Raw genomic sequence first — 21990 nt, forward strand, 5'->3', positions numbered from 1 at the left:
GTTTCTGGGGACTTTCAACTTGACCGATTTTTCGATGTCACGACTTTTTTTCGTTGAGTGTCCTGCGAGTGTCTTGTGTGTGGAAGGCGCCATTCAATTGCTCTTCGGGCGCGTGCGCAGTGATGGTTAGGTTGTTATGTGCCTAGCAAGTCTGGCGCTGTCTGTAGGCAAAGTCTGTTAGTGGAACATGCGCTGTATGACAGGCTGCACCCCAACGTCTGTTCACCTACGGTGTGTTACTAACCTTGCGACCCCTCACTTCCAGCAAACACGACGATGAGATGGAAGAAAACGGAGAAAATTCTGAGCTCAACCATCCAACGGCGTGAGGCCAGTCAAGACTGTTTGGTACCAACAGGAACCTCGTTGGTTGTTGTAGCCTCGACAACACAGAAAGGCAGCGGCTTATAAGATACACCCGTGACGGGCGCGAACCCGAAAGCTTGATCAGCACCTCCAAATGAAGACGCCCGACCCATTCATCAATCATTGAATTGAGCCTTCACTTTCAACCCTCGCTGCCGCCTTCGGCTCGGATGAAAGCATGTCCTCCCAAGACTCAAACCCGAAAAAGAACCTGATAATCGATACCGACCTCTTCAGTGACGTCGAGTAAGTTTTTCCCTTCCTCCACACCCATTTCCCCTCCCCCCACTCCTACTTGGGACTAACAAACGAAGCGACGCCGGCGCCCTCCTCCTGGCATCCACCTCCCTCCACATCAATCTCCTCGGCGTCCTGGTCAATAAACCCTCCACCTACTCTGTCCTCGCCGCCTCCGCAATCGTCTCATACTACACCCGTTCTCAAAACAAGGCCATCCCCATCGGCGTGTTCCGCCACCCAACCAGCGATGGCACTGTAACACCCCTTCCTGACACCACCTTTCTCGACGTGGTGCACTGGCACCTAGGGGAATTCGCTTCCAAAATCGCCTACCAGTTCGGCTCCCCTTCTTCGCCCGACTATGTCAAAAAACCCAAGGGACCAAGCATACCATGGGGACACGCCGCAGACGCCTGGGACGCAGTTCAACTTTATCGAAAGCTGCTCAGCGAAGCGGACGACGAGAGCGTAACTATTGCTTCGATAGGATTTCTTGATAACCTGTCACTTCTCCTCGACTCAAAACCTGATTCGCTTTCTCCATTGACTGGGCGCCAGTTAATATCGCAGAAGGTGGCAGAGCTGGTGGTCATGGGGGGTCGATACCCAGAGGGAAGAAGTTGGAATTTCTTTGGTTCTGATCCCGACTCGCCTCATCATAATGGTGGACGCGGACTGGGATTGGGACCTAAGGGGACGGCGAATGTAGTTAATAATTGGCCGACACTTCAAAAGGATGGGTGGAAAGGAAGGGTGGTGTACGTCAGTGATGAAGTTGGTGGGAACGTCTTAACCGGCGCAGAGTTGGTGAAGAAGGGGCCGAAGGGGGATCCGGTCGGTCGCGCTTATGGGTATTATGCTTATGGCGAGGCGAGACCGAGTTGGGATCCGGTGGCGGTGTTGTATGCCATTGATGGATTGGGGGAGCTGTTCAAGTATGATGAGCGGTACGGACATGGAAGGAACTGGGTGGATGACCAAGATGGATCAAATAGGTGGATTTGGGAAGAAGACACGAAGAATCAGTTTGTGCTGGCGTCGATGGCAGATCATGAGACGGTGGCAAGGGAGATTGATCGCTTGTTTCTCGAGGGAGCGTTGAGCGCGGTCACGGAAAGGGCTGGCCCGTGACCTACTGTATCGAGAAGACGGACAGGTCCCAAGTTCTGAGGTCAGCTATTTGGAAACCACTGCACTCGTTCCAACCTGGTGCTTCCCTGGTTCCATAACGATGATTACATCGAAGGTTCTAATCATAGTGTATTCAAAGTTTACCTAGTACTAGTAGAATGACTGAGCTATATTATTCCCGATACGACTTCACACATGCAACCACCCACGCACAGGCAAAAGCCTCAAGACAATAAAGGGTGAAGAACGTAGACGAACACATACCCGCACACGCAAAAAGCCGATAATAAATAAAAAATAAAAAAAAAGGGGGTAGATTCGGTACGTCTGGACATCATTCATCCTTCAAGTACCTTATGTCAGTTCTAATTTCGACCACAAGCCAAACGCGTTTTCTTTTTCTTCTTCTTCTTGAAGTGTATAATATAGAACTTAGTTAACTTACCGCATCGTCCCTATTAATGTCCTTATGCCATTTTTTGACTTTCCGCACCCTATACTAACTAACTATATGAGCTGCTGTCATAACTACAAGCCGTTTTCACGTGTAGAAATTCCTGTATTTTCTTTGTTTCTGAACATCATAGTGCGCCAAGTCAAGTTAAAAAAAGAAAAGAGGATTGAAATGATTCTGTGATACTACAGAGATATTATAAAGTGAATGTAGTTATTTGTAAGGTACGAGTGTGCTTGAACTTTCGGCTTCTATTTAATTGAGTGTAGTCTAGAGGAGGTATGTGGGGAGTGCAAGTGTAGTCGGGTTGGGGATCTGTGGTTGTGTAAGTAGCGATGCGCAGAAATGTGGCCTCTGGACTGTACGGGAGAGTATCGTATATCAACATACATATAGTCGGATGTTGTATGACATTTGACAGTGGGTTTTACCATACAAAACACGGGGTTTTACATAGGTATCAGCTGTTATCGGTTGGCTTGTGGGGAAAATAGAGTGCGTGAACTCAAAATAGGGTGTATGCGGATATTGGGAATAGTGCGTGTATCGCATTTGAACTCTTGATGGCTGGCTGGCTGGCTGGTGACAAGTGGAAAGGGGATAACCAGATGGATATCGATATGATACTGGATAAAATTTGCTTTGTAATGTCTTCCTTCGGCTTCAACTGCTTCAACTGCTTCGGGCCTCAGTCAGTCCTTTCCGCCTTGCTGATAGCAATATAATTGATAGAGATACCTGTAACGCGAACGATGTATAAAGTGATTGCACCGATAGCCGCTCCAATTTAACTTCACCATAAACCTCACCCCCTTACCCATTCCCATTCCTTTTTTGTTAAGATATGTACATTCAACCTCTTCTCTACCTTTTTCCCTTCGCCATCTCTCGTCTAGAACTAGACCCCGCCACAACACTCGCCCTCCTCCTTCCCCTCTTAGTGGTAGTAGGAGTAGGGTTTCCCTCCGCCGCCGCCACATGCAGACTCTGGGTACGTTGCTGAAGTAAGCTCTACTTGACCTCATCCACCTTTGTCCTCGGCGGCTCATCGAGCCTGGTATACGCCTCCTGGATAGCTCTCACTTCGATCCCGTCCATTTCCAGCGCCACCAACCAATCTCTCAACTGGATATTCTTTCCTTGCTCACTACTCTCTCTCCACATGCCCAGTCGGTTCTTCTGGTTCTCCGACGTCAACTGCTGCGGTTTGTTATCCGCCGCCATCCCTGCTGCTCCGCCTTTACCTGCGGGAGTGGAAAGGCCATCGCCGCCTAGAGAAGTGCGAGGGGTGCTAGCGCCTGAACCACCGCCGCCACCAGCGCCGCCGCCACCTCCTGCGCCGGCGTTCATCCATGAGTAGGATTTACCTTTTTTGCGACCGAAGCCGCCCATGATGGCGTTGAGCGTCTGGTTGGCTGAGGCGGTGGACGAGGTCTCGGCGAGTTTGGCGGCTGCGGCGCCCCGCTTGAGTTCCTTCTTCGAGGGGAGCTTGCCGTCGGCGTCGGCGGTGGTGGGAGTGCCGGGGGCGACGGAGCCAGCTCGAGAGCCGGTGCCGCCTGTGGCGGTGTCGGGGTTTTGACGCTTTTGGCGCTTGCGGAGACGGGCTTCTTCGAGGTTGCGGTCGGCGCGAGCGGTGTCGCGCAGGGCGGTGGTGAGGTTGTGTTTGGTAAGGTTGGGGTCATTGAGTTTGGCGGCGTCGTAGGAGCCTGGAACACGGGTTAGGGATGTGTTTGAAATTATGGGGAGAGACAAGGGAGTACACATACGTTTCAGGGGGTTGGGCTGAGGACCGACGCCAGCAGCGGCGGCTTCCATGCCTTCTTGAAGGGCATCGTTAAGCCCCGTTTTCAAAGGCACGGCCACATCAGCCCACTCCGCAGGAATTTCTCCACGAGAAGTCGTCTGGCGGTTAATGGCAATGGTGTGCGCAGACTCGATGATCTGCCGGATGCGGTACTTTGTTGCAATCGACAGCAGAGCGATTTGGTCACTCAGATATGAATCAACCGGGATCCACGAGCTGGTGACGGTAACAAGAGCACCGCCTTCGCCCGTCTTTGTGCTCACCGTGACTTTGGGTTGCGTTTGCGCAGGGTCGTTGGCTGGTTTGCTCTTGTTGACTGCACTACCGCCCTTGAGCTCGCTGTTGAGCTCCAGTCCGTACTCCTTGGCAATCTTTTGAGCCTTCCAATGCAGCGGGGCTACCTCCAAGAAAGGCGTTCTCATCTCGTTTGCTCGCGTCAGTGCCAACCGATGGGCTGCTTCATCCCAAGCTTTCTTTGCCAACTCCTTCTCAAACTCCTCCTGGCTTTTGCCGTCCAGAGGTTGCGAGGCCTGATTGGCCCACCCGGCACCGTAAAAAGAAGCCTTATTTCCCGGTGGGTTCGCGGGCAGACCAGTCCTCGCATCCTGAGAAAACGATCCGGCATAGTAGTCGGCCAACGCCTGCTCTTCAGCACGTAAATCGACACCCGTACCAGCCAAAGAGTCCGTGACGTCATATTCAGTTTCCTTCACCGGTCGCTCAACAGGCTTCTGAGGGGGACCCATAGCGCCACCGGCGGCGGGGGTTGTCGGAGCTGGTGGTGGTGGGCCGATAGGTGCCATGGTAGCGGTCGTATATTGCTGGTTCTGTGCATTCTGAGCGGCCTGGGCTCCCATGGCATGGACTGGCTGAGGAGTTGAGGGCCCATGGGCCGACAAGTTAGGCGGAGCTAGTGATGGCGTTGCCAACCCAGGTGTCACTGGGCCAGGTGTTGTTGACGCGGGTTGGACTGGAGGCATGGATAGCCTACTCTCGGGCATCTGCAAGCCCGCGCCGTGTGAAAGAGTGGGACCTGGTCCGGGAGTTGTGGCCTGGGTCGGACCCGGGGAAGGCACAGCCAAGGGCGTGGATGGCTGAGAAACGGTTCCGTTGGTGAAAGACTGGTTATATTGCTGCAGACCTGGCGATTGTATCGTCGCAAACTTGGGACTAGCTGCTGGCGGCGTCGGGGCCGCGGCCGACTGAGGAGTAGTGGCGTAGTTCTGGGGAAGGTAAGGCGAGCCCGGCTGAGAGGCAGGACTTGGGCCGGTCTGTGGACGCTGCTGGTTCGGCGGTATCGAGAACTGCGCTTGCGTGGTGGGCGCCGGGGAGGGTGTGTGCTGGGGACGAGCAAACTGCGGTTGCTGGTGGACTGGCGGGCTAGGATGTTGGATCTGAGGTTGCTGCAACTGGGCCTGGGGATGCTGGAGTTGTGGATGATGTTGCTGCTGCGGGACATGCTGCTGCTGAGGATGTTGGGGGTGTTGTGGTTGTTGTTGAGCGTGTTGCTGGTGAGTTTGGGCTTGCTGGTGCCCTTGCTGATGGACCTGTTGCTGTACACGTGGCTGCGGCTGCTGTTGCTGTTGCTGTTGCGGCGGCGGCGGTTGGGTCTGCTGTTGGGTATGTTGTTGCAACTGTTGGGGAAGTTGGCGAGGCTGAACATGCTGCTGAGGTTGTTGGGCGCGTTGCTGCTGCTGTTGCTGAGCAAGGGCTTGGGCGTGTTGTTGAGCGAGCATCTGGGCACGTTGTTGCTGTTGTTGCTGGAGCTGGAACTGTTGCAACTGCGGCGACATTTGTGGTGGTTGCTGCTGTTGCAACTGAGGTTGTTGTTGTTGTTGTTGTTGTTGTTGCAACTGAGGCATCTGAGGCTGTTGCGGTGGTTGCGCCATGGTGGATGGCGCCCTTGAGGTGGACAGATGGCACAGGCGCAAACAATGGAAGTCGAGATGTACGAAGGGTCGATGGCGTGGGTCAAGGTCGTCGTGGGTGAAAAGCAGCTAGTCCTTGCCCTCCAGCTGACGGCGAGGCTGAGCTCCCAACTGATCGATTCCTCAAGTTCCCGTCACCGTAAACCCAAGTGGAAGCAGGCGAACCTGCGCTGCCACTCTAGCTACGCCGTGTCTCTCCTTCCATACGCCGGTCGCTCGTATCGATCGGTGTCCGGATCGTCGGTCGATGTATTTCTCGCTCGATGGAGTATCGTCGTGGTCGACAATTATTAACTGTCGTTTTGATTCGCGGGAGTAATGGCGACAACGGTGGGAGGTTATGAATCGGATTGTTGGGTGAAGCACTGGAGGAGTGGTCGAGGTGGTCGGAGAAAGAATGACGAACAATCAAATCGAAAGAGGGCGGGACTCGCACACACCCGCGTCCAGACCAGTTGCTGCCCGCCGCTGCAGGTTGCTTGTTGCTAGCGGCGGCATGAGCTCCACTGAAGGGGTCGCGTCTGGTGAGTGAACTACTTAGCCAGTCACGTGTAAGCTTGGCGCTAAATAATGGTGATGGGGCATCTGGCCGTTGACGTTGTGCGGCTGGCTTGGCTTGGGATTAAAGATGGGGCTTCCGGCAGGCAAATCAGCCGCCAGGCAACTTCAACCTCGCTTCATTCAACAAGCACTTGCCATCTTCATCCAACATCCATCAACGAAACCACATCCAGGGCGCCATCCATATTCACGGCGCGTACTAATCCGTAACATCTCGTCTTTCTTCTCACGTTGACTGATCCACGCCACCTCTCAACTGCCGTGCGTATTTCGCGTCTCAACTCGCATCGAAACCGCCACACTTTGCCAATCAAACAATCACAGTCAGCAGCTTGAAAGGTTCCAAGTATACAGGCCGACGGTGGGAAAGCAAGCTTCTACCCGTGGAGCGAACGAACCAAAAGAATACCCAAGTCATGGCTTCCAAGCGGAAGGCCTCGGCAATGGCGACGGAGCCGGAGGAGCCGGTCGACCCAGCGGATGAGCTCATGTTCCTCAACCTCGGCGGAGGCAACGAAGTCGGCCGATCATGTCACATCATCCAGTACAAGGGCAAAACCGTTATGGTGCGCAAAATCAACCAAAATCAACCACTCCTCCCAATGAACATGGGCTGACCTCTTCGTGGGTTGTTGTAGCTTGATGCTGGTCAACACCCAGCATATGATGGCCTAGCAGCCCTTCCTTTCTTTGATGACTTCGATCTCAGCACAGTAGATGTCCTCTTGATCAGCCAGTAAGCCCACCCCCCTTCCCCCCTTTTTCGCCATGGCCTACAATTATATGTATGCCCGTCTATCCGCCAGAGACAGTGCCGCAGTGTTTGGCTTGGGACAAGATGGGTTGATGATCGAGCTGGGCTCTGGATATTCGACATCGCCAGTGACTGACACGTTGCTCTATGATCTCTGTGGTTCTTGTCCACTTTGCAACCTTGTACTGTCCATCATATACATGTATTCAGGAAATGAAAATACAAGATACTTTGTCGCCATTGCCCGCCCCTCGCCTCCCTTTTTCCCCTCCCATCTTGTCTGCCACTCGCGCTGCATGTTCTCTGTGAAGCACTGTCCTCGCCCATAGTCGCCTACCTGGCCCAGACCTTAGCCGAGACTGACTGCCCACTCTCTAGTTTTCATATCGACCATGCCGCCTCGTTACCATATGTCTTGGCCAAGACCAACTTCCGAGGCCGTGTCTTCATGACACATGCCACCAAGGCTATCTACAAATGGCTTATCCAGGACAGTGTCCGTGTTGGCAACACATCGTCGAACCCGCAATCGTCGCTCGTCTACACTGAGGAGGACCATCTCAAGACCTTTCCCATGATCGAGGCCATCGACTACAACACTACCCACACCATCTCCTCCATCCGCATCACACCGTACCCAGCCGGCCACGTCCTCGGCGCCGCCATGTTCCTGATTGAGATCGCCGGCCTCAAGATCTTCTTCACTGGCGACTATTCCCGTGAAGAGGACAGACATCTTATCTCTGCCAAAGTCCCCAAGGGCGTCAAGATCGACGTCCTCATTACCGAGTCCACCTACGGTATCGCCTCGCACATCCCCCGACCAGAACGTGAACAGGCGCTCATGAAGTCCATCACCGGCATCCTTAACAGAGGCGGCCGCGTCCTCATGCCCGTCTTCGCTCTTGGTCGAGCCCAGGAGCTCCTCCTCATCCTCGACGAGTACTGGGGCAAGCACGCCGAATACCAGAAATACCCCATCTACTACGCCTCCAACCTCGCGCGCAAGTGTATGCTTGTCTACCAGACCTATGTCGGCTCCATGAACGACAACATCAAGCGGCTGTTTCGCGAGCGTCTGGCCGAGTCCGAGTCCTCTGGCGACGGTGCCGGCAAGGGAGGACCGTGGGACTTTAGGTTCATCCGTTCCCTCAAGAGCCTCGACCGCTTCGAGGACGTCGGTGGCTGCGTCATGCTTGCCTCCCCTGGTATGCTCCAAAACGGCGTCAGTCGCGAGCTGCTGGAGCGATGGGCGCCGAGCGAGAAGAACGGCGTTATCATCACCGGTTACTCCGTCGAGGGCACCATGGCCAAGCAGCTCCTTCAAGAGCCGGAGCAGATTCAAGCCGTCATGTCTCGCAACATTGCCGGTGCCCGCCGCGGCCCCGGTGGTGACGCCGAGAAGGTCATGATCCCCCGCCGCTGTACCGTCCAGGAGTTCTCCTTTGCCGCGCACGTCGACGGCGTCGAGAACAGGGAGTTCATTGAGGAAGTCGCCGCCCCCGTCGTCATCCTCGTCCACGGCGAGGTGCACAACATGATGCGCCTCAAGTCCAAGCTTCTTTCGCTCAACGCGACCAAGGAACATAAAGTCAAGGTGTTCAGCCCCAGAAACTGCGAGGAGCTTCGCATCCCTTTCAAGACGGACAAAGTCGCCAAGGTGGTGGGCAAGCTGGCGTCCATCCCCCCTTCTTTAAAGGAAGCCAAGACCGCGCATGACGGACCTCTTCCCTCCTCCACCGAACCTCAACTTATCACTGGTGTTTTGGTGCAAAACGACTTCAAGATGTCTCTGATGGCTCCCGAGGATCTCAGAGAGTATGCCGGTTTGACGACCACCACTATTGCGTGCAAGCAGCGTTTGAAGCTGAGTGCCGCTGGTATTGACCTCATCAAGTGGGGTCTCGAAGGAACCTTTGGTGCTGTCGAAGAACTCCCCGAAGTGAAGCCAAAGCTGGAAATCGTTAAGAGCGAGAACGGCGATACCAAGATGGAAGAAGCTGATGAGGAGTTGCCCCACGGTGACGACGTGGTAGCCGCTTACCTGGTCATGGGCTGCGTCACCGTCCGCTACCGCGCCAGCGGCGAGGTAGAACTGGAGTGGGAAGGCAACATGCTCAACGACGGCATTGCTGATGCCGTAATGGCCGTGTTGCTTGGTATTGAGAGTAGTCCCGCCGCAGTGAAGCGTACGTCCTTTTCCCCCTTTCTTCTTACTCATCCCCTTCCCCCTTTCTTCCTCCATTTTGATGCCCCGTACTAACTCCAATCCAGGCTCGGCCACCAAAAACCCCCACTCCCACTCCCCTCTCCCCGCGGAGCAAAACCCTCACTCACACCTCACCCCCGAAGACCGTTTCTTCCGCCTATGCATGTTCCTCGAAGCCCAATTCGGCCAAGACAACGTCTCCCCCATCGTCGAGCCCAAGCTTCCTCCCTTGTCACCCACCACGAAGGCTATTACCTCCCCCTCGGAGGAGACCGCCAAATCCTCCGACGCCAAGTCTGACGCAGACGCCGACGCCTCCATGGACGTCTCCGAAGAAGACGAAGAAGAACAACAACTCAAGGCACGGGAACGCGCGGAGGTGGAAAGACTAGAAAGAATGGGTATTCCTAAACCCGGGGTGCGCATCAAGGTGGATAAGATGGAGGCCAAAGTCTGGTTGGAGGATTTGGAGGTGGAGTGTGCGAACAAGATCTTTAGAGAGCGGGTGAGAGCGGTAGTGGAGCGGGCGGTGGAGGTTGTGGCGCCGCTTTGGGGGTGAGATTGGTTTGAGAAGTTTGGGTTTGGGTCTTTAAGGGGGGTGGTGGGAGAGTGAGAGGGGTGATGGGAGAGAAGGAAGGGAGGGGGATGGGGGGTGTGAGATGGGAACTAAAATGAGAGGGAAAAAAAACGGACAAAGAAGGCAGGGTGTGGTTTCTCACTGGGCAGAATGAAAGGTGGACATCTTGGAGGAGGAAAGGTATGATAGAATGAAAGGATTTCTTTTTGGGCGGGTGGATGAGAGGGAAGAACTTGCAAGAGGGCATCAACGAACAACGAAATAATAGGTAACCGTTTTGTTGCCCTTGAGTCCGAAGTCTTTGATGGATTGTATCTGTTACCAGTCTATTTACTCTTTCTTGGCTACCTACTTCTACTTTCATTCATTTTAAACAAATTTGACATGGTTCAAGTTCAGGTGGTGCGAAAGGTAGTTGACTGCATCAATTGTTAGAGGTATGTAGAGGTATGTAAGTGACCGATGGGAGACACTCGTCCTTGACAAAATTGTTGAGACCTGTGACATTACACGCTGGGTATGTATACTCTTACCACGCATCCAAGCGTCCAGTCCTTATCACGCCTTTTGAACTCGATCTCTAGACAATTTCTGCTTTTTAAAAAAAAAATCCTAAAGGGGCTCTAGGTAGCCGATGTGTCTTCTAACTGTTGTAATCCCTATCACAATTTCACAACAGCCATTCTGAACTACAACGAGCAGTATTGGACTGGTTATATAGTCTACTTACTCAGTCTGGTTGATCGCCCGCAAAGCCAAAGAATCTTGATGAATTTGTTTGATTGTTTGTTACCTAGGTATGGACGAGACACACACTGAACAACTACGGTAGACCGTTTACTTTTGGTGCCGGTAACTGATGTTGTAAGTGGTAACATTTTCTTTTGGGTGGGTGGGTAGGTAGTTGGATAATAAGTTTCTATATCTGATGATCTGACACTCTGTACGGGCCATCAACCTTTTTAGTTAGGGGTGGTGTGACACCTCCAGTTTCTATTCTATTCTAGGTGCTTAGGTAAGTAACTACCTAGGTAACCGTGAAATCCCTGCCAATTGTCCGCAATTTTATGAAGAGATTTCACACACTCTTCACCGCGGGTCCTCCTCCTCCTCCTCCTCGTCCCCCCTTTTTTTTTTTTTTTTTTTCCTATTGTTACAAAAATTCACAACTAGATCTATGAACATGGCAGGTCAATAAATATATTACATGGGTTCTTTATGTGGCCTGTGTTTCTCGCCGGTCTTCCCCTTCGGCCATGTTCTTCTTCACCCCTTATTCACCTTGTTTTGTTTCCCCTTCTTAGCCCTCCTTAACCGGAAATACAGTCCCTCTTGGCATCTCCAAACATTCGAGCCACTTCTCCAGGCTCCGGAGGTGATCCCGTCTGCCTTCCGCTTCCTCCACCCTTTCGGCCGCGACATGTTCCCCGATGCTGCCGGGGGGGGGGGGGGGGGGGGGGGGGAAAACCAGATCCCCGACCTCTTGGTGTTGAGGAAGCCCAGGAACTGGTGGGTATCGGGGTGGCGGTTACGCCGGTGAGTGTGAACGGAGTCACGGTCGGGAGCGGTGACAGCAACGGGGACGAGACGGGGATCCAAGAATGAGAAGCCTCTGAGGATTAGACATAGGGTCAGCTTGGTAGAGCTCCAACGGAAAAGCTGAAGGGAGACATACTCAGGCATTTGAGTGTCTTTTGGAGCGTTCTTGTTGGTCATTTTGGCGGCTTTGAGCTTTTGCTATACAGAGTGATTGTATTCTATTTCTGGTGGAGTCATGCTGAACTGGGACTCTACCTACTCGAAATCCGAGAAGGGACCTATAGGTATCTTTATAGCCCCCATCGACCTCTCCTCACTTCCCATTGAGCTTTGCTCATGAATTTCAAGTTCAGTCGCCGATTATCCGACGGGAAGTTTTGATGCTGTTTGGGCATCCATATTTGAGGGTTGAGAGGTTTTCTCATTCTGTCGTCTCATACCCCTACCTATCTGTATGTCTCTTAAGAAATGGCTGGAATCCGAGCTTTGGAGTTTCCATAGAACTACCTAAGATTGGGCATTTCCTTCCCAATTCAACGAACCCCCCAGTCGAGTCTTTCCCGTGTTATCAAAGCCATTTCGTCTCAGTTTTCTCTACCCGCACTTTCCCCATACCTGAAGTCTCGTTTCGCCAGGCACAATCAGGAAGCAAACCCCTGAATGTTCCCCATTTCATCTCTCCTTGCTCTCTAGTATATTGCTTTGTCCTACAAGCAACACAGATTCCATAACCACCCAGGTATGAGAGAACGGAACCTCCGAACCTTCTTTCCATCACCCCATTTCCGTAGAGCTGTGGCTTTCTTCACGCACCTTTTTCGTTGTACATTGTTAGTCCTAACGTCTTGGACAACAGGCCTTCCCATCACATACGAGTGTTCCTCAGATTCCGGAGTGTTTCCACAACGGCTTTCCTCGACATCAGCCAAACAACGAAGGAATACACGATGACGACGTTAACCGAATTTCACCTCTTTCCCTACCTCCCGGAGGAGTTAAGGGTCATGATCTGGACCTTAGCCCTTCGACCACTTGATCGCCCAGGCGTTCACATCTTCGACGTCGTGAAGACAATCACACAACTGGACCGCGTGAATCATCGCCTTTCACGACTGATTGGGCCGGGGTACAGTGATCTGTACGGCGGTCTGTTTGTTCCTCCATCTTTGCTACCTCAACCAGCATGGACACCTCCAATGGATTGCAGTTGCAGTTGGGTATCTTCTTTATCTACTTACGTGGTTCCCGGGAATGTCAACCTCAAGGCCATCACGCCTCATTCGAATGCCTCATCATCGCGCGATCATTATCCAACAGGAGAAAAAAACCAGACGTCTGCTCAACACATCTTCTTGACGTCGGACTGTGGACCGCTTGCAAGGAGTCACGCAGGGTCATCCAAAAAGGCTTTTGGCTCCCGCAAATTGAACAAGCCCTTTACCACACAGCCTTGTATCGAGGCAACAACTCAACACGCCGCCATCCTTTCACCGTGTTCCAGGGACGAGACGAGACCTCTTCATCTATCGACCACTGCACAAGGTTCACCAAGGGTGTCTGGCTCCCCGGTGGTGGGAGCCAGCTACCATTTTCAAGCCCGTTTCCAGGTGGGGAAGAGTCCCTCTGCGGCGAACCGAACAGGCCCCGGGGATATTGCCAGCCCAACTACCGACAGCTGGATAAGCTGGGCCATTACCAAGACCACATGGCTATTGAGTGGGATCTATCCTGGGCTTTCGATCATGCTGCGTTCGAGGAACTCAAGAGGGGTCTGATGTCTACCTCGCTGCAACGGGGTCGTATCTGGTTTGTTGACTATGGGCTCAGGCAGAATTTTGCCCTCGGCGATCTTGACGTGGCGTGGATGGAAAGGGAGGGGACGAAGAAGGCATTTGAGGACGCGCAGGGAGGCCGCTATGTGGAGGTGTATTTCAGCAAGATCCATCTCGATCTGCATCATACGGGCGAGAGAGTAAGCAGTGAGATTCTTGATGGTACAGGGTTCTTGGTGTCCACGGAAAGGAGTCTGCTGATGTTGAAGCCGTTACTTCGGAGACGCCTGCCGGATTTGTTGGGAAGGACATTACGGTTATCTGGAGAGAGCAGTGGTGGAAAGAACTGGGCGCAGTGGGGGATCCTCGCGTACCTGCCTCCGGGGTTTGAGGGGGGCAAACGACGGCCGAGGGCATCACCCAGAACAAGAACGCAAGAAACTGTAAAAGAGAGGATGGAGCGCCTTGGGCCGCGGTTCTGGTTGCTGGGTTGATTAGCTGAATGAAGCGATCATGGCGAGCGGGAGCAGGAAGCAGTGGCCGTGTTGAAATGATAGACTTCCCCATCTGCTTATGTCATCCGTTTATCTGGGTTCTTGCACTAACAGCTGGCTACCCTGTTTCTTCATGTTTCAGATAGTGCTCTATCTTAGTGCGTCATTTGCTCAAATTCAAGGCCGTCAGTCACCTCACCTGGGCAGTCGTGTGTTCCACGAGATCTTTCGAAAGAGTGATAGAACAAATCCGAGATTTTAGAAGCAAATCTTTCATGAACTCCATTTGGTGTATTACGTTGTCTTCATCTCATCATTGAGTGATCGATGTTGGACCTTTTTGACGTGGAGTAAAATGCATTGTCTCTGTAAACAGATGTGTCTTGATGTAGCTGACGGTGCTGCTACCAGGTCGGCCGGATGGGAAATGAGTGCCAACTTGTATAATTCCCATTACGTCGGTGTCTGGTCGGCCACAATGCTGTACTTTGCTTGACTTAAGGGAGGGCAAGATTCAGATAAGTGCCGTGTGTATCATAATGGCGGAAGATTGAGGGGGGCGTTATCCAAGTGTCACCAATTGGCTGCAACCTAGAGACATGTGAAAATGACAATAACAAAGAAGATAGCGGTTCCTCCATCAAATTTGACTACACTACCAAATCATACACTGTCGAGGCCTCTGTCACCTCCCAGAAAAAAAAAAAAAAAAAAGAAAAAAAAAAAAATGCCACAAACAAAAAGTCCATCAACCGTGTGTCCAATCAAAACTACCACCCACCGAAGATCTCCTTCTCCCTCTCTACATGTGGCCGAGCCATCTGAACTCGCTTCCTCCTCTTCTCCACTGCTCAATCACCTCCACCTACGTGCACCCCAAAACGCATCTGGCTCATTCTCCCTCACCAGTATCTACCACCTCGATAGTAATAGATCCAAGCGGGCCCTTGTTCAAACTCGCCCCAGTGGCTTCAACCACATAGTTATCATCAACTTCGGATACCTCAAAGGAATTCGATCTACGAGACCACGGACAATCCCAGTAGACATGGCACACCTTGGTGTCGTCATGGTAGATGTCGAAGTGGCCCTCGGTGCCGGTAGGCGTCCAGGCTCTACCGGATGAGGCCACGACCATCGATCCGCCGTTTGGGCTGGCGGATTTGGCTTCCACTTGGTCGTGGGAAAGCTGTTCGCCTGCGTCGGGGTATTCGAACCACTTGCCCCTGCAAAAGTAAGTAAAGAAGGAGCGTTAGTGATGGTCCACATGTGTGATGTCAATTCTTTGATGGGAAGATGATGGCAGTTAGGGAAATAGGTACCTAGGAAGAGAAGGACTTACGAACTGAGATGGGCGTTTCTGATGAACAAGTCCCCTGAGGAAGCTTGGTTCAAAATCGTCATGTCGACCCCCAGATATTCGGCATTGGTGCTTCTTTGTCTGTTTATAGTAGGTCCGGGGCGGGAAGGAGGAGCTCCCGTAGGCGGAAGGGCGGGTTCATAGTCGACACGCAAGGGGGCGGCAAAAGTGCCGGCCACCAGAGCAATGAGGAGCAGGCCGAACGTCAAAAGACGGGTTGAAAAGCCCGTTTGGAGTGTTGCCATCTTGAGGTTGTGATTGGGTGAACGATGATGGTTGGTAGTTTATGGCTGTGTTGATAGTTTGTCTGGAGTATCAGAATTTCGATGGTGAATGTGATGAATCAGAGATCTTAGATAGTGGGACTTGTGATATCTGAAATAGTTATTACCGATGAGAAAGAAAATAAAACTCTTACCATGAAACTCGGACATCCGGAAACGAAGGCTTCCCATAATGCCCTTCTTGGGCGCAGATATGCCGGTGTTTATAACGTAGAGCCAAGTGCATATGGTAGGTAGGCATCATGCAGAATCGCCTTGTTAGTGAAATGCTCCAAAACATTACCCATCACTGTAACTCCGTGCATTTAAATGCACAAAATCGGACATGTAGTGCTCGGATTGCCGTCCATTCGTTTTCCTGTGTTTCCGCGAAGAGTCAAGGTGCGTAACTGCTTTCTGGTTGTTGCTCTCCTTCATGTCGGACTCCCTTATGGCTTGTCACCCACTTGGTCCAAGGGATGCCCAAAGTTAAAGCTGACAGGAAGCTGTGTCTTGACCACTCAAAGGAATCCTGCGCAATAGAACACCATGCATTTCATCGTTTTGACGACCCTGAGCCACCCCAGAGCAAGACTCGGTTGCCTTTTGTCTCATTTCCCTGCTTTGTTCACCATCCTGCAATTCCCCCGCCCCGGCGAATCTAGGAAGTTGTGCCATCGTCAATTATCTGTTACAGCTGATTTCATTCCCAGCGAGGATCAAGAAGAGGGGCAGGTCCAATGTTCCCTCCCCAAGTGAACAGCAGTTCTCCAGGGTCATTGTCAACCCGTTTAACCCGGATACACCTGGTAGCCCTCTGCCTCAAACCGGGCGGATGTCTACTCCTACAGAAGCATCCTCCTTCAGCAACCTCTGCATGCTCATGCCCATGGTAGAGTAGACCGTACAAGCAATACTCAAAGCCGATCTTACCCTCTTTTTGAAAGAAGTACCAGCATTGGATCCTACCGCCGTCGGCGCTGGCATGGAATGGAATCAGTGCTGTGAGAATCCATTCAGGCCCGACTCGTTCGTAATCAAAGGCATCTTCAGCCATGTCAATAATATCCATCACGGCCTTGTCAAGAGCGGATGACATTCGCCTCCGCTTCGTCCACGAGTCATAGTCATCAGGGTTGTCTTCATCCACATCACTCTCCTCATCTTCCTTCACGCGCTTCTCTCCAGCATCACCATCATCGTCACTCTCATCAAGACCAGCCGTGGACCTGCTTCGCTTGCGACCGTTCTCATCCACCACCTCAGCAACCATTTCCATCATCTTTTCCTTCGCATTCTCCAACGCAGTCCCCACAGTGCGGCTGAGCTGGACCACCTCCGCATGGATCAAGACCTTCTCCTCCTCGACAAGCTGCAGGATCGTTGACTGGGTATCGCGAATCTGATCAGCCAGTTTGCTCTCGGCGTCGCTCAGCGCTTTCTCGATGTTGGGTAACTTTGGACCGCTCTCTGTGCGTTTGGCGCAGGTTGGGGTGCTCTGTTGGCTTTGGACTTGGCTCTTCTTGAGCTCCGCTACGTCGGCTTTGACGGCTTTGATGTCCGAGGCGAGAGAGTGGAGGAGTAGCTTGATTTCCGCGAGCTCGGAATTGGAGGCCATTTTGGGTGGCATTGTTTGACGGTTGTTACGGGTCTGGTGAGGGGTCGAGGTGAGACCGTGGGGTGTGTTGGCTGCTACGGCGCGGGTGGTTGAAGTTGGCCGAAAATCTGTTGTTTGACTTCCGGGTTTTGGGCGTGAAGGAAAATGACGAAAAAAAAAACACTCCCTCTCGAAATAAAGAAGTGGTCGAAATCAAGAAGTGGTGTCGCAATTAAGAATGAGTAGGTTTAATTGAGGAAGAAAAGTCAGATGGAGGAAGAAGGGTGCCGCTGCGGGAGGCCGTTTTGCCCCACAACAGGAGCTAAGAACGCATCACATGCAGCATCTGCTGTAGGGAGCAAAGCGCAAAAAGAAGGAAAAAAAAAAAAAAAAACAATGCAGCATAACGATATCCTGAAAATCTGGGAATTAAATATGCTCTTTGGAAGTATAGCAACAACCAAAAGAGGTTATGTCAAGGATGGGGGAGGGAGAAGCTTGAAAAAAAGAAACTCCGAAAAAACATACAACACCAGGGATTCGCTGGTCGTCACCGACCCAACTACTAGTCTGGCCCTCACTGGCTTATCTATGGGAGAGCGGACGGGATCCCGAGTTTTCCAGTGGGTATGGTCGTATGTATTTGACTTTGCCTGACGAATGCCTCAAGTACTATCAAACTAACCAGTGCGATGTGAGAGACTTATTGATGGCCCTTCCCCTGGTCAAGGTCTCAAGGACACTCCTCCTTATCCCAATCAGATTGTCGTGAAATAAGCCTAAAGCATGATGGCTGACGCCGGGATCGCCGTACTCCTGTCAATAATCTCTTGTTCGTCAAGTAAATGGCTCTCTCTTGGAGTGATCCAGGCAACTCTTAGGCTCTAATCAGACAGGGGCAGATAGGAATGGCTAAAAGGGAAGTTATGATACTTTGTACTGCATACGGTGACCTGGATGCGTAAAATAAGGGGGAGAAACCTTTCCTGAAATCATCTTGAGATATCAAGTGAAGGTGAAACAGCATGATAGTCGCGAAGGAGCCTAAAGCATGGAGACCGAAAAGGAAACAAACGTCAAGAAAAAAGAAGACAAGAAATGAAGAGAATAGAAAAGGGGATAGAAAAGGGAATACGACCAAAGGCAAAACGATACACCAATCCATCTCCAAACCCGCGAACCGTAGACTATCAACTGGCTGTTCACCATCTCAACTCCCGATCTCTCAACCACCTCCTTCTTCTCGTCTTTTCGTCCACGCTACTGCCACCCCACACACTCTTTAGCTCGGCATACCACATTGTGACCACAGACCCAGCTTTGCTTCAGCGCGTCAGACGATGTGTGAACGCTCCGTCTGACAGCGCTATACCGTATCGAGGATCGATTATTCTGTTCGCGCAATCTTCCGGCTTGGTTGCTCCATGGACGTGCTACCACTCGTGGTGACCGAATCTCTGGTGTCCGCCCTTTTTCGCTTCGTACCCTCCAGTTCCAACGTCTCCGATATGACTCGGATTTCCATATTCTCTGGCTCATCCATTATTCGATTTCCCTGTCCCTGCTCCGTTTGGAACCACGTTGACAATTCCATGGATTGCTCTTCAATTGTCGGTGTGGCGGATGGTAGTAGGGCTTCCTCATCACCTTGTGCATGACCTTCACGACATGATATCCCGAAACCGATTTGTTCTGGTTGCCTGCCATGTTCCGTTGGTATGTCGTCGTGGTTCAGCAGCGGCTTGCTGAATCCCCCAGCATTCCCCTGATCATGTCGCTCGTCATATTGACTGGCCAAGTTCATAAGTTCATAATCGCGAGCCAAATCATGGATGGTCATGTTTGTCACCATCGCCGTGGGATCAACTTTTGTTAATGTACTCTCGACTTGCAACTCTTCCGAACAATGCTCAAGTAAATGGTCCCCTTCTCTGCGCACTTGGCTTCCGTTGAGGGAATGTCTGCTGCCGGCATTCAGTTTGATGGATGAATTATCTTCATCTGAGTCAGATGTAGCCCGGCCCTGAATTTCGGCGAGTTGGCCCAGATAATCAAAATACTCTTCATGGCCATCCTTGTTTTGTGCTCTCATGACTCTCAATAGCTGTCTCAAGAAGCTGCACCTCTTGTCCACCCGGTGCCTGAATTTTCTCTGCATAAGATTGATGGCCTGCTTCAGTATGTCTTCTGCTTCTCCGTACTTTTTCAGTGATTCAAGACTCCTCGCGAGGTTCTTGCAGATACGCAGTGTATTAGGGTGCTCCAGTGTGCTTTGCAAAGCTTGGTTTCGGCTCATCTCAACGCATTCATTAACAACCGGTCCGTTCTCTCCAGCATACCGACTTCGTTACTGTACGTTCCCGAATTCCCTAGAAGCTCGACCAATCTGACTGTGTAATTTTCCTCAAGGTTATTAAGCCCCTCTGATTCTACCAGGCAATCAACATGACTGGACAGGTCGCGGTATCATGACCAATCTTCAAGATTGTCTGCAGAAAGTTCAAGATGCTCATTATATAGGAGGTGAATGAAGATGCCTAGCCATTTCCCATCAGAGTCCTTTGACCTAACCCAGTGGCGAGTACAGGTATGTACTAAAGCGTGCATCTGAAGTGAGCGGGAGCTTCGCCGTCCTTGCCCACTGTCCAGGTTGTCAGTCACGGGCACCACCGTGACTAGCGAACAACTGCACAACGTCGCTACGTCTTCTGCAAGCGGATCCAAACAATCGTGAGGTAGCTTGGTATGTTGATGATAGGTCTCGAAACTCTTATAGTACCTTTCAAGTACCCATTCCGGAATTCCCCGGTGATAGAAGAAACTTAGCAACGATAACGGGTCGGAGGCCGAAGGTCTTTCATTTCGAATATGTTCGTACGTAATTATCCACGTCGTGAACACAGGGCGTGAAGCTTCATCTTCGGGGAGGTGGTTGAGAAGAAAGGGCCTGGTTGTTCTCGCTCTCGCGGAACTGGTCCAGGTACACGCGAACGGACGCCCTTCCCGTTGGTGCAAGATGATTGATATAGGCCGCTGCCTGAGTAATAGCGAGGGGAATGCAGTCGAGAGCGTGAACCAGGTTCTCTTCCCCGTATTCATCTTCCACAGTAGCTAGTTTATGGCGTAACAGCTGCCTCGCCTGGTCTTTGATCATTGGTTCAACTTGCCGAAAATGCAACCCCACCCCGAGACGCCTGACGACTTTCTCGCATCGTGATGTGATCAGAATATTCCCATGTTGGCATCGGCGGAGAAAGTCGAGTGGCTTTAATGCTGTCAAAGAAGCGGCCTCACTACCCGAGTCTCTGCGTTCGCCTGGTACTGGGTCGAAAACGTTGATGTCATCGGCGTTGTCGAGAATCATCAACCATTGTCGGTTGTCAGAACGTAGCCAGTTGAGAACTAGCCTTAGGACATCAGCTTTGACATTATCCCAGCCATCCAAGCTCAGTTCTTGTGCGATGCCGCGAAACGATTTGATGAACAGTGCTTGGGTGCCGGCGTGTACCCAGAGAATGTACCTATGTTTGGGGACAGGATTTCTGGGTATTACGCGCGTATCGGATGACGAGTCGTGACTTTCTGGTTACCACCGAATTAGCTCCTGTTCTTCTCACAAAGGAGTTAGCTAGAATGCAACTTGGGATCATAACATCACTTACCCTACGCCCCCGAGACCAACAAGTGCAGCACGGCTCCCCTTGTTGTTTAACTCGGTTTGCAGCCATGACATGATCTCATCCCGTTCAACGAAGTCATCGTCAGGCTGAAATGGAGCATTAAGAAAGGGTGCGGGAGTTGGAATTGTTCGGTGTTCATTTGCATGCCTGGAAATCTTTCCAGCTCCTTGGTAGCGGTCCAGAAATGCCTTCGCCACCGACGCAGCGGTGGCCGCAGCATAATCCTGCCATCCTTTATTCTTGTGGCTGTCGGCATAATCACACACGCCTTTGATGACGAGGCAAGGTAACACATCCCATATTCCTGCACCTTCCATCTCTAAGGCGATGATGCCCTTTTCGGCATAAGTATCGCGGTGTTTGGCAGAGCGAACAACAGCATCTGCTGACCCCACGCGGGCCTATGAAGACCATGGGTTGATCGGGTTGACCGCATCTCTCTCTTTGAACCAAATGTCTGGCGTCACAACCAAGATCGTCACACGAAATTTCCCATGATGACTCGCATATTGATCCTTGCGGGCAAATAAGACAGCCTGACGCAGAGCCATGATGTTTGTGCTCGTATGAAGCTTCGAATAGCCTGTCTTTCCCGCTTCCTGGATATATATGTCTAGAGAGGCGGCCGTTGCGATCCTGAAGCTTCAGCAAATTGTCGGCTACCTGGTTCTGGAATATATTGCGGGCTCTCGTTTTCTCCAAGCTCCTGAGCAGGCCCCGAAGATCCCGGCTCGACCTGGCGAACGTATGCTCGACTTCAGTTTTGCTAAGAAAATGATGAGGTAGCTGCCTGCCAAAGTCGTTATTGATTAAGGATGCTGCTGATGACCACATCACCAAGAACTATCTCCTCATGTTCCCCTCCTACGTTGGTGGAAGGCATACCGCCACAAACACCAACCACGAGAACTAGGGAGATATTCTGGTAACTTGTAGCGACACCGTGTGCTGCCGCGGTTGCCTCAATTTTTCCCATGCTGGGCAGGACAACGAGGACTACGTTGAACTTTCCAATCCGCGCTAGCTCGTATGTGTTCGGGTCTCCCGGAGCCCTGCCCTATTGACTTTGATCGTCCCCATTCGTCCAGAATTCATCGACGAGCAACTCTACGGCGTCCATTTCGCGGGTAAGTGCGCAGATTATCGCAATCTCGAACTCGTCCCGGCTTGTAGGACGGGAGTAGGCCCGCTCATTGCCCGTTCCCGCTGGTGCAGCCATCGTGCTGGGCCCGTTGACGGGGAACGATTCTTGTCGACTAAC

General features: G+C 51.9%; 9 protein-coding genes across 9 annotated transcripts; 3 read left to right on the top strand and 6 right to left on the bottom strand.

Annotated features, from left to right (window-relative positions):
* Positions 1–253: 253 nt before the first annotated feature.
* Positions 254–1918, top strand: B0T23DRAFT_413081 (Inosine/uridine-preferring nucleoside hydrolase domain-containing protein). Its single transcript, XM_062839507.1, has 2 exons — positions 254–612; positions 681–1918. The coding sequence occupies exons 1-2, from the start codon at positions 545–547 to the stop codon at positions 1735–1737; spliced, it is 1125 nt and encodes a 374-aa protein (XP_062691446.1). The 5' UTR covers positions 254–544; the 3' UTR covers positions 1738–1918.
* A 1054-nt stretch (positions 1919–2972) lies between these two features.
* On the bottom strand, positions 2973–5992 carry B0T23DRAFT_157895 (uncharacterized protein). Its single transcript, XM_062832659.1, has 2 exons — positions 3958–5992; positions 2973–3897 (listed from the first exon to the last, which is right to left on the bottom strand). Exons 1-2 carry the CDS (start codon positions 5882–5884, stop codon positions 3203–3205), a joined length of 2622 nt encoding a protein of 873 aa, XP_062691447.1. The 5' UTR covers positions 5885–5992; the 3' UTR covers positions 2973–3202.
* A 573-nt stretch (positions 5993–6565) lies between these two features.
* B0T23DRAFT_381417 (Endoribonuclease ysh-1) lies at positions 6566–10033 on the top strand. Its single transcript, XM_062837260.1, has 4 exons — positions 6566–7050; positions 7123–7220; positions 7617–9427; positions 9513–10033. The coding sequence occupies exons 1-4, from the start codon at positions 6901–6903 to the stop codon at positions 10004–10006; spliced, it is 2553 nt and encodes an 850-aa protein (XP_062691448.1). The 5' UTR covers positions 6566–6900; the 3' UTR covers positions 10007–10033.
* A 1151-nt stretch (positions 10034–11184) lies between these two features.
* B0T23DRAFT_443205 (uncharacterized protein) lies at positions 11185–11740 on the bottom strand (the record flags this gene model as incomplete). Its single annotated transcript, XM_062840850.1, has 3 exons — positions 11185–11430; positions 11505–11636; positions 11700–11740. The coding sequence occupies 3 exons, from the start codon at positions 11738–11740 to the stop codon at positions 11325–11327; spliced, it is 279 nt and encodes a 92-aa protein (XP_062691449.1). The 3' UTR covers positions 11185–11324.
* A 770-nt stretch (positions 11741–12510) lies between these two features.
* Positions 12511–13829, top strand: B0T23DRAFT_405158 (uncharacterized protein; the record flags this gene model as incomplete). The annotated part of the gene is made up of 2 exons (XM_062838966.1): positions 12511–12896; positions 12956–13829. 2 exons carry the CDS (start codon positions 12511–12513, stop codon positions 13827–13829), a joined length of 1260 nt encoding a protein of 419 aa, XP_062691450.1.
* An 858-nt stretch (positions 13830–14687) lies between these two features.
* On the bottom strand, positions 14688–15663 carry B0T23DRAFT_157930 (Aegerolysin-domain-containing protein). Its single transcript, XM_062832661.1, has 3 exons — positions 15608–15663; positions 15172–15496; positions 14688–15055 (listed from the first exon to the last, which is right to left on the bottom strand). The coding sequence occupies exons 2-3, from the start codon at positions 15432–15434 to the stop codon at positions 14722–14724; spliced, it is 597 nt and encodes a 198-aa protein (XP_062691451.1). The 5' UTR covers positions 15435–15496; positions 15608–15663; the 3' UTR covers positions 14688–14721.
* Positions 15664–16075: 412 nt separating this feature from the next.
* Positions 16076–17307, bottom strand: B0T23DRAFT_157923 (uncharacterized protein). The gene has a single exon (XM_062832660.1). The coding sequence runs from the start codon at positions 17080–17082 to the stop codon at positions 16156–16158; it is 927 nt and encodes a 308-aa protein (XP_062691452.1). The 5' UTR covers positions 17083–17307; the 3' UTR covers positions 16076–16155.
* A 1129-nt stretch (positions 17308–18436) lies between these two features.
* B0T23DRAFT_396460 (uncharacterized protein) lies at positions 18437–19345 on the bottom strand (the record flags this gene model as incomplete). Its single annotated transcript, XM_062838248.1, has 1 exon — positions 18437–19345. The coding sequence occupies one exon, from the start codon at positions 19343–19345 to the stop codon at positions 18437–18439; it is 909 nt and encodes a 302-aa protein (XP_062691453.1).
* Positions 19346–19963: 618 nt separating this feature from the next.
* Positions 19964–21948, bottom strand: B0T23DRAFT_429391 (uncharacterized protein; the record flags this gene model as incomplete). Its single annotated transcript, XM_062840191.1, has 3 exons — positions 19964–20570; positions 20712–21130; positions 21841–21948. 3 exons carry the CDS (start codon positions 21946–21948, stop codon positions 19964–19966), a joined length of 1134 nt encoding a protein of 377 aa, XP_062691454.1.
* Positions 21949–21990: the final 42 nt, after the last annotated feature.

Source organism: Neurospora hispaniola (genome assembly GCF_033458365.1).
Source record: "Neurospora hispaniola strain FGSC 10403 chromosome Unknown B0T23scaffold_5, whole genome shotgun sequence".
Classification (NCBI taxonomy): domain Eukaryota; kingdom Fungi; phylum Ascomycota; class Sordariomycetes; order Sordariales; family Sordariaceae; genus Neurospora; species Neurospora hispaniola.

What these genes read in the sequence shown, in the direction of transcription:
- B0T23DRAFT_157923 (XM_062832660.1), bottom strand. Translation starts at nt 17,082, where the DNA reads ATGCCACCCAAAATGGCCTCCAATTCCGAGCTCGCGGAAATCAAGCTA.
- B0T23DRAFT_381417 (XM_062837260.1), top strand. Translation starts at nt 6,901, where the DNA reads ATGGCTTCCAAGCGGAAGGCCTCGGCAATGGCGACGGAGCCGGAGGAG. An exon ending in GATGTCCTCTTGATCAGCCA is followed by an intron (nt 7,221 to 7,616) that starts GTAAGCCCACCC and finishes CCCACTCTCTAG; the next exon opens with TTTTCATATCGACCATGCCG. An exon ending in TAGTCCCGCCGCAGTGAAGC is followed by an intron (nt 9,428 to 9,512) that starts GTACGTCCTTTT and finishes ACTCCAATCCAG; the next exon opens with GCTCGGCCACCAAAAACCCC.
- B0T23DRAFT_157895 (XM_062832659.1), bottom strand. Translation starts at nt 5,884, where the DNA reads ATGGCGCAACCACCGCAACAGCCTCAGATGCCTCAGTTGCAACAACAA. An exon ending in TCAGCCCAACCCCCTGAAAC is followed by an intron (nt 3,898 to 3,957) that starts GTATGTGTACTC and finishes CCCGTGTTCCAG; the next exon opens with GCTCCTACGACGCCGCCAAA.
- B0T23DRAFT_413081 (XM_062839507.1), top strand. Translation starts at nt 545, where the DNA reads ATGTCCTCCCAAGACTCAAACCCGAAAAAGAACCTGATAATCGATACC. An exon ending in GACCTCTTCAGTGACGTCGA is followed by an intron (nt 613 to 680) that starts GTAAGTTTTTCC and finishes TAACAAACGAAG; the next exon opens with CGACGCCGGCGCCCTCCTCC.
- B0T23DRAFT_157930 (XM_062832661.1), bottom strand. Translation starts at nt 15,434, where the DNA reads ATGGCAACACTCCAAACGGGCTTTTCAACCCGTCTTTTGACGTTCGGC. An exon ending in AGAAACGCCCATCTCAGTTC is followed by an intron (nt 15,056 to 15,171) that starts GTAAGTCCTTCT and finishes TTACTTTTGCAG; the next exon opens with GGGCAAGTGGTTCGAATACC.